A 10439-nucleotide genomic window follows, 5' to 3' on the forward strand; every position below is an offset into this window, starting at 1 on the left:
AAAGGTTCCAGGGCGCAAGCCTGGTCAAGTTTTTTTTTAATGGAAGACCAGCAGTTGCCCAAGCTGCAAGTCTCCCCTTTCCACGCACACCAATGTTGTCCAAGGGAAGGGCATTAGGACCCATACAGCTTGGCACCGGTGTCGTCGCAGAGCAATGTGTGGTTAAGTGCCCTGCTCAAGAACACACATGCAAGCCTCAAACTAGCGACTTCAGATAACTAGACAAATGCCTTAACCACTTGGCCACGCACCAACAAGAGAATAATAACCATAATACAATCAATGAATGACCGCACCAACTTGGGTGCTCAACCAGTGTGCAAAAAACAAACTGTCAAAAACAAAAAATAAGAAATAAACGATAAATATCAAGGACATGAGAAAAAGAGACTTTGAAAGGGAGTACATAGGTTGAAGAAACATTTCAGTGATAGAGCAGAAATAGTAAAGTGAAGTTATCCCCTTTGGTTTCAGAGCCTGATGGTTGAGAGGTAATAACTGTTCCTGAACCTGGTGGTGAGAGTCTGAGGCTCTCACCTGATATCTTCCTCCTGATGGCAGCAGCAAGAAGAGAGCATGACCTGAGAGGTGGGGATTCCTAATGATTGCTGCTTTCCTGCGACAATTCTTTGTGTAGATGTACTCAATGGAGGCAAGGGCTTTAGCCATGATGGACTGGACTTTATGCTCTAATTTTGTAGCATTTTCTGTACAAGGACATTGATGTTTCCAAACCAGACTGTGATACAGCCAGTCAATATATTCTCCACTACACATCTATAGAAGTTTGTCAAAGTTTTAGACTGCGATTGCAGAGAAAATGTACATTGGCAGTAGTGTTCTTACATTACCAAAGTTAGTGCCCTGCTTTGATAATCAATGGTATAAAGGGTTATGCTAATCCTTTCAATTCTGCTACAGATTGCCTACATCATCTCATGGATGCCTAGCTGGATCTGTTTGGAATCTATTTTTATTTAACGTAATGGCAATAGCATCCTGCAATACTGAATACGGTGGAAAATTGAAAATAGTTCCTCATGAGAGCAGGACAGTAGTCATTTCTCCCAATATTGGCAACTTACTGATGCACCTTTAACAGGTAGATTGCCAAGGATGGGGTTTATCTAGAACTCAGCTTGTAGCAAACATTGTTGGCAGATTACACTTTGGGACCTTGCAACACTAATGCTTCTACAATTCCCAGGTTCCTCTAAATTGTAAGGGGAGATTCTAGGACATTAAATGAAGCACATGACTCAGGGAGTATAACTAGCTGTTACCTGATTGGTCCAAGAGACAGATCTTCAAATTTATACACTAATTTCCAGGTACTTGTTAGGTAAATTTTGAAAACTTAACTGTGCTGTGAATAACTGCCCATGTCTGAAACTGGTGCCCAAGAGGTTGGTTATGTTTTAATGTAGCAGTTTTGATGTAACCAAATGACCTAACAGATTATGGCAATTAAAATACAAGTCTGAAGTCACATATTAAGACTTTTAGTCAGAGATAAATTTCTATCCATGAAATGGGTAGATTTATGACAATTATTCTGTTTCATGATTAGTGTCACTGTGACAAGCATTTTTTTTAAATTCCAAATTACTTCATTAATATTAAACACCAATGGTGCTACAATTCAAGTTTCTGATAGGAACTCATCCACTATGTCATAATTTCACAAGCTGATATGCCTTAGCCAATCATTTCATCCTATGATGGTGTCCCATTTCTGATACTTTAACTTTTCAGTTCTCCACATTACTACAGTTGCACTGAGTGGCTCTAAATTTTCCTTCTAACTTAGGTTCCCTGCATTCTTTTGTTCTGAAACATTATCTTTATAAACCTGAAACAAAATTAGGAAAGCTAAGAATAAATTGTTCTGATAGACAATAGATTCTGACAAACCATCTATTCTGAAAGACATCTAATCCTCCATACGTTGCCAAGATTGTCAGTATGTGACAACTGATTTCTGCACAAAATATTTGGTAAATAATACTTATGAAATACTTAAGCTAAATTGGAAAACTTATGTTCTCAATAGTCTCGAATTAACAAATATCTCTGGAAGTGTTAAAAATGTGAACTTGAAATCAAACATGCTTTGAATTTCAGACCTCCTTTGTCAGAAGTATGAAGATAAAATTTGAAGTAAGAGCAGTACAAAAACTGACATAATATGAAGTAATAATTTGACACTGGTAGATTAACACCACCATAAAGCACATTTTTGAATTGGTAGGATAAGATTTTTGTAAACCAGAACTAACGTATTCATTCTGATCATATTAAAACAAAACATCTGCAGCTTGGAAAAATAATATTTTTGATTTCACCTTTGCACGAGTAAAACAATTCTGAAATACTTGGATTAGGTACCATTAATGGAGAAGGGAACAGTTAACACTTCAGGTCAAAGACCTGGCATAATACTGCTGCATCAGCTCTTGTGTCTCTGCAGGTGTTACTTGGCCTGCTGTGCATTTTCAGCGCTTCTCAATTTTAATGCATTTGCAGTATACAAGTGCGTACCTTGGTGCCATGAAATATAAATCTCTGTTCAACTCACTTGCATACAGAACATTGTACGAAAGTAACTCGCAGCTGCTGCAGAAACAGAGTCTCATTTTTTGTTGACCAATCAACATGATTTTTTTAGCAAACAAAACAGTATTAATTTATGCAAAACCTTGAATTTCTGGAAGATCAACAAACAGGAGGGATCAAGTGAAACCTCCACCAATGGTATAAAAGTTAATAGGAATGTAAACTGCAAGAGGATGCTAAGACACATCAGGGTAAGTAAATGCAAGTTAAATAGTTCAGAGAGGGAACAGCAGATGGAACTCAGAAAAATTTGAAAAATGTGTTTTTAATGAAATTTAAAAAGTTCATTTTTCAGGCAGAAAATGTGTCCTTGTACACAAATTTTATTGAAGTTAACTAGCCAGTACAACAGTTTGGAACACATATGAAAGCCTAGGAAAGGGCATAACAAGGTAGCAAAGTGAGTGGGAAGTTGGACGATTGGTAAGCTTTAAAAATCAACAAAAGGCAACTAAAAAAGCTACAAAGGAAAAGATGAAATATAAGGGCAAACTAACAATAATATAAACCAGGATACTAAAAGTTTTTTCAGTTATAGAAAGAGTAAAAAGGTGAGAGTTGATATTGAACCACTGAAAAATGATGCTGGTGAGGTAATAATGGGAGACAAATAAATGGCAGATGAACCTAATGGGTACTTTGTACCACTCTTCACTGTGGAAGACACTCACAATGTGCCAGAGGTCCATGATTGTCAGGAAGCAGGAGTGAGTGCCATTGCTTCTGTAAAAGAAAAAATGCTAGGAAAACTGAAAAGTCTTAAGGTGGAGAAGTCACCCGGACCAGGTAAGCTGCATCCTAGAGTCCTGAAAGAGGTTGCTGAAGAGATAACGGAAGCATTGGTCATGACCTTTCAAGCATCACCCAATTCTGGCATGGTCCTGGAGGACAAGAAGATTGCAAATGTCACTCCACTCTTTAAGGGAGGAAGGCAAGGAAGAAAGGAAATTATAGGCCAGTTAGAATAACAGTGGTTGGGAAAGTGGAGTCTATTAAGGATGAGGTTTTGGGGTACTTGGAGACAAATGATAAGCCAAGGTCAACATGGTTTCTGCAAAGGGAAATCTAGCCTGACAAATAAGAGTTCTTTGAGGAAGCAACAAGCAGAGTGGACAAACGAGAGGCAGTAGATGCAATTTATTTGGATTTTCAGAAGGCATGTTTAGGATTTAAACATGAGGCTATTTAAATCCTATGGCATTCAGAAAAGATATTGGCATGGATTGAGAAATGGCTGACAGCCAGGAGGCAGTGAGGAAGAATAAACGGGGCATTTTCTGGTTGGCTACCAGTGACTAGTGGTGTTCCTCAGGGGTCAGAATTGGGACCACTATCTTTCACATTGCTTATCAATGATTTGGATAATGGAATTGATGGCTTTGTGGCAAAGTTTATGGATGATACAAAGATAGGTGGAGGGGTAGGTAGTGCTGAGAAAGTAATGCAATGCAGCAGGACTTAAGACAAATTGGAAGAATGAGCAAAAAATGGCAGATGGAATAGTGTTGGGAAATGTATGATGATGCATTTTGGTAAAAGGAATAATACTACAAACTATTATCTAAACAGGGAGAAGGTTCAAACATCAGAGATGCAGAGGGACTTAGGAGTCCTCATGCAAGACTCCCAGAAGGTTAACTTACAGGTTCAGTCTATGATAAAGGTAGCAAATATAATGCTGGCATTTATTTCAGGAGGAATAGAATATAAACACAAGGAGATGATGCTAAGCCTTTAATGCCACAAGTCAGGCCACACTTGAAGTACAGTCAATAGTTTTGGACCTCATATCCCAAAGGATATGTTGTCATTGAAGAGAATATCGAGGATAATTTCAGGAATGAAGGGGTTAACATATGAGGAGTGTTTGGCAGCTTTGAGCCTGTACTCACTGAAATTTAGAAGAATGCCGGGGCATCTCATTGAAACCTACCAATTGTTGAAAGGGTTAGATAGGGTGGACATGGAGAGGATGTTTCTGATGTTGGGTATATCCAAAACTAGAGGGGACAGCCTCAAAATTGAGGGACAACCTTATAGAACAGAGGCAAGGTAGAATTTATTTTTTAGCCAGAGGGTAGTGGATCTGGAATGTTCTGCCACAGACTGTGGTGGAGGCTAAGTCCGTGGGTATATTTAAGGTGGATGTTGACAGTTTCCTGATCTGTCAGGGGATCAAAGGATATGCCAAGAAGGCAGGTGTATGGAGTTGAGTAGGATCCAGGATCAATCATGATAGAATGGCAGAACAGACTTGATGGGTTGAATAGCCTAATATTGCTCTCATATCTTGCGGTCTAAAATGCTATTTTGGCCTTTACTATCAAAGAAAATGAGTCCCTCCATTTATATTGGGCTTTGGTGAGAGCATGGCTGAATATTCGTGTAAATGTCTAGTTATACTTGCAATGAAAATACATTAGATTAATTCATGGGCTGGTGAGTTTGTCATGAGTGGTGCTCAAGCAGTTTGGATCTTTACTCAAGTTTTATGGAGCTCACTGAAACATTTAACTTTTCAACTGAGCTAGATAAGATCAAGTCAGGTGACATTTCTCGTAACTGGGATGTCTTGGACCCAGGGATGCAATCTGAAAATGAAGCAATGACTATCCAGGATTGAAATGAGAAATTCCTTCACCCAAAGCACATGAATCTTTGCAAGTCTTATTTCAGACATAGGTTATGAACCAATTGCTAATAAATGGGAATAGCATTGGGATATTTGATAATCAGCATGGACAGGATAAACCAAAGGGCCCATTTCTATGCTGATTGCCTACTTCTCAGTGCCATCATCAGGCTCACTTTTTTCCCTTACTATTACAACTTCCATTTTACATCTTTATCATTCAAAAGAAACATCTTCCTTTTCCCTCTTCCTGTTTCCTGAAACACTGCATTTCTTGTGATGCCTTGGTTTACTTATCCACTACACTTGCATCTTCCTGTGCAAGGACGAAAGATGCAACATCTTCTGGTATCATCCAGGTTGTAAAATACTTCCCATTGTAAACTTCTAAAGATACTCAAAGCAAACTTGAAACAACAATTTAACAGATTACCACTATCCCAAGCACCAAATTTCAACCTCTTTCCTTTGCAGCAAAAAAAATCTTGGTGATATTTCATAGAGGAAGGACAGTGGCATTTAAATTGATGAGCATCCTTATTCATTTGCTTCACATTTAATTACAAGGATAACTTGCAGACTTTGAAAACTACTTTTATTATCCTAAGCTATTCATGCTTCTTACCCACTTTGAAAATCCATTTCCATTATGTAGACACCATTCCTCATGACTGTCCTCTGCGACTTAATAAAAATTACTTCATGTACCTTCCCCCTCCTACTTTGCTCCAATTTAAAATTATGACTATGAAACATTAAATTGAACTAATTTCAAACATGAGTTCAGCTTGAAACAAGTGTCTATTAACTAAAGATGAATGTCCTGAATTTCCATTCAGCCTATTCTTGACTGTGGGGCACCTGCATTCTCCCTGGACTCATGGAATCCAATTCTTAACAGATTTTCCACCACTTAAACTGGGAAATCACCCCAATTAACTGAATTAATCCTATGCAAGCTCAGGAGGCCCATTGATTGCAATGGAAAGAAGTACCCGAGAAAAAAAAAGACAATTACAAGCTTATTTCCTTCATGATTGCACTGATATGGATGTACAAATGCCATTGTGTTTTGACAGATTTTTTTTTTTAATAAGGTTCAAGTATTCTTCTACATTTATTCAAGTCAAAGACATCTCAATCTAATAAGCCTATGTGTCAGCAACTGTTAAGGCAATCCAGGTGTGCGCGTATTAAATTTAAACAATGTCTGATGAAAAATATTGAATATTAAATGTTTCTCTTCCACAGATCCCATATGACCAGCTGATATTGTATAAAAATGCACTAAAATAAAGTTACTTTTCTTAGAGTCTAATTGATTGCTTTAAACTCATGACACTCAGTGACCAGATTCTGCAATAACTCAATTTGTCTAGTGCCATAGTATGAAGGCAACTTCTTCCTCAATGTTAGCAAAATGAAGGAGCTGGTCATTGACTTCAGGAAGGTGGGTGGAGTTCACACCCTAAGGTGGATTTGGTTGACAGCATCAGGTTCTGAAGTGCAAATATCACCAATGTGCCCTGGTCCAGCCACAAGGCCATTATGGTTAAGAAATCACACCTGGACTTATTTCCTCAGAGGTCTAAAACAACTCAGCATGTCCCTGATGACTCGCCAATTTTTACAGATGCACTACAGAACACATCCTATCTAGATAAATCTCAGCTTGGCACAGCAGCTGCTCTGGCCAATACAATAAATCGTAGAGATTTGGGAATTCAATCTATTCCATCACACAAACCAGCACCCCTCCCCTTTCATTCACCCTGGTTACAGCTCTTACCGCTTCAGAAAGCACCTAACGTAATGAAGAACACCATCCCACTATGTAGCTCATAAAAAGCCCTTGTTAAAGTCCATACCTGCCTATCCAACCTTGTCATTACTTTAATGCAGTTAGACTGTCTCTCAAACCCTCTCCAATAGCCTTTCTAACACCAATCTAAGGATCACCATCTTCTGCTTCCCTCATTTATCCAGGCAGCTCTTAGCAGGATTTACAAACATGAGAAAAAGCCAAGAACAAATCAAAGCTAGTGGGACACTCACTTGAAATGAAACCATTACAGAACAAGGTTTAAGACTCTGGCTTTAAAACTAGTAAAGAAAGTAAGGAATCACAACTATTATCCCATTCACTTTCTGACAGTACAAGGAATTTGATGAGGGTGATGCTCAAACTATGAAATAAGCTGCAGACAAGTTGAGAAGGACAAGGAAGAATTGATATATTTGTTAAACAATCAAGAGACCAACAGCAACTTTAAGTCTGCTTCTGTACCATGGCATTGAGAAAGTTGAATTGAAAGGATTCAAGTAGAGCCTCGCACAAGAATCTAGAATAATTACAGTAAATACGGAAGCCATTCACTCCATTGGATCACTACCAGATTGCTCTAATTCCATCCAGGTGCCCTTTCTCCACAATTATTTGCACTGCAAATAATTTTCACACCAGATGTTTTTATCCAGTTCCCTTTGAAAGCCAAGATAGGCAGAAATGTCTTTGCTTATGTCACATTTCACATCAGAAATAAAAATGGAGAAACTCAAAACAGATTTCTGGTACAAGAGACCTGGAAATTTCACAAAAAATAAGGGAAGTCAGTCAGGTGAAGGTGAAGACAAAAGGAAACTAGTTTCAACGCAGGAATATTGTGAATGTTTGGTTAATGACAAGAATATTTTGTGTGGTCCAGTCAAACCTGATTTGGACGATGTGCCAAGGACAGTTGTAGAGGGAAAGTGATATTGGGAACTTGGGTGACAATACAAATTGGATTTTGTCATTAGCTGCAAAAATGTGGTGAATGAAGAGCAAAAATTAAATAACTGAAATTCCACAAGGTGCTGAGCCCTGGGAAATGTAAACAGTATACATTTTTTTCTAAAGCATAAGAACTGATGCCATACATGCAGTGGGGCTCCACCTGTGTTCAATAACTTGCTTCAACTCAGTGGGCTGTTCAATTTTTTTATATTGGTTATTGTACATCCATCTGTACTCAGCAGCTGCAATCCAAGCAAGATACTGTAGATAGGTAACTTTCTGAATTCAAAATAAAGAGCTGATTCTAAAATATTTCATTATATCTATATAAAGAACACCCATATTGTTCAAAAGCATGAACACAAACCCAGAAACTCATCAACATTTAGGCTTTTAAAAGCAACTGGTTATTTTGATCAGACTAGGAGGCACTGAAACAGTTTATCGGTATATCTATCCAAACCCTACAAAATTTGAAACTGTATACACGCTTATAAGCATACAGATGTGCAATTAAATTATTTAACTTGGGAGAAACATTGTTTTTCCTCTTACTTAGTGTACATTAGATAAGCAAAGAGAAAATAAAAGCTCTCAGCGCTAATAGAACACTAAAATAGCAAAAAAGATTATTCTTTGCAATACTGTGAATTTAATCGTTTAATTGGAAATTAGCAATCGGTATCTTAAGCAAAATTTCCTTTTCAGTTGAAGAACCCTGTTATGGAACTTCATATTTTAAGCAATTATCGGGTTGAGTTTATCTGGATCACTCCGCCATGGACGACCCCAAGCTCAGCTGTGCAAAGAGAATTGGGCATGGGGCAGAAATGCCAATAGAAGTTCCAAAGTCCTCAACCCTAGGGGAAGAAGGAGAAATGCACTACACCTGGGATAACTTGAAAAACTGGGCCACGACAGAGGATTCTAGCGAGCTGCTGTCAGCGGCCTATGCCCCAGTCGGGATTAAAGTGATTGCATTAGACATATTGGCGATCAGACTCACGAAGCTTCGAAGTTTAACGCACACGAATCACGGTGACATTAAACACAACTCACCTCGTTTATTCACTGGCATCTTTCCCCCTCGGAGTGCGGAGTTAGTTTTTTTTATTGACACTAATTTTCTCCAGTTGTCGAGATGCTGAGACCCAACACAGTTCGTTTATTCCTCTTCTCACTCCCATCAAATTGCAGTCACATCACCGTCATAGTTAAACCAACTTCGTAACGAAAGCCCAATGACCATGTACTAATTAATCGAAACACGCCTCTCTCTCAAACACACACACATACATACATCCAGAAAATCCCGACCAAAACTTCAAAAAGACACTATTTAAAAATTTGAAAGAAACAATTTCCAGGTGCTTATATTATGATAATTCATTCCAGTCCAAACTCAGTAGGATTTCACATTTCGTTTTCCTAAAGAGAAAGACAGTCTTCGCAATATTTAACATCCAAATCGATATGTTCAAAGATCACACAATGTAATTCCTTTCCAGACAAGAGAAAGTACTTCTTTTAACAGCGTGTTACGGTTTGCAGGCGGGTGGTGATGCACTGAGACACAGAGCCAGGAGTGAAGATGTACCGGAGGAAACAGCGACTCGAACCAGCCCGCGCCAAGCACCCCAATATCCAAAGTGATACATCCTGTATTATTTTCGCATCAATTTCTCATTCCTGGACGGAGCTGTTCCTGGCGACTGTTGCCCACCATCCTGTGCAACTGTTTGGAAGACGTTTTAAAAATGAATCAAACAATAAATAAATATTTCCGAAAAACATAGATAAGGGGCTGGAAACACGAGAACTATCTTCACAAATGATTACTACTATCCTAAAACGCTAGAAAATTGGGAGTAACTCAGCGATGAATCCCATTTCAGAATTATTCTACAAATAACGAAGGTCAATTCCCATCGAAGATTATAACAGGTAACATATTCAAAAGCAATACACGCGAAGAAGGTGGTGGTGGGGAAATAAATTCCAGTTCAGATCAGGTGTTTTGAGGTCCCGGTTCAACGGGTGCAGCTTCAACACCAGCCTCGTACTCAAGGGCCAAAATATAGGCAGTGCGACACCTGCCGAGTATGTTTATTCATGATTATATTTTCCCTTCAGCTTCAGTAGGTATAATACATTGAATGATTTTTAAACGCACCTCTCAGTGAAAAATACTACTCTAATAAATCGGCCAAAGCTTGTACAAGGGGCTTTGCCGGCTCCCCGCCTCCGGTTTCCATCTAATTCTCGCGCAGTGGCCGCACAATTTCCCCGGTAACGGAAAAAGCTTGCGCCGCCGTTGAGTAGCATTTGAACCTACCATTCAAATGCCAGAACTGGCAGGGTGCGCAGACTCAGCCAATTGGAGGCGCGGAAGGGGGCGGGTCTTCCGTTGTCTTT

The 10439-nt window shown here is 38.9% G+C and overlaps 1 protein-coding gene across 2 annotated transcripts in view; it reads right to left on the bottom strand.

Annotated features, from left to right (window-relative positions):
- The window catches only part of dlg2 (discs, large homolog 2 (Drosophila)), a 787731-nt gene extending 777401 nt beyond the window's left edge, over nucleotides 1-10330 (bottom strand). For both annotated transcript variants that reach the window (XM_059964524.1, XM_059964523.1), the window contains exons 1-2: nucleotides 10198-10330; nucleotides 9084-9759 (exon numbers count right to left, since the gene is read on the bottom strand). In XM_059964524.1, coding sequence (XP_059820507.1) covers nucleotides 9084-9102 — 19 coding nt within the window. In that variant the 5' untranslated portion in view covers nucleotides 9103-9759; nucleotides 10198-10330. The remainder of the gene's footprint in view (nucleotides 1-9083; nucleotides 9760-10197) is intronic.
- Between the last annotated feature and the right edge of the window lie 109 nt (nucleotides 10331-10439).

The sequence above is a fragment of the Hypanus sabinus genome, chromosome 3, assembly GCF_030144855.1.
Source record: "Hypanus sabinus isolate sHypSab1 chromosome 3, sHypSab1.hap1, whole genome shotgun sequence".
Lineage (NCBI taxonomy): Eukaryota > Metazoa > Chordata > Chondrichthyes > Myliobatiformes > Dasyatidae > Hypanus > Hypanus sabinus.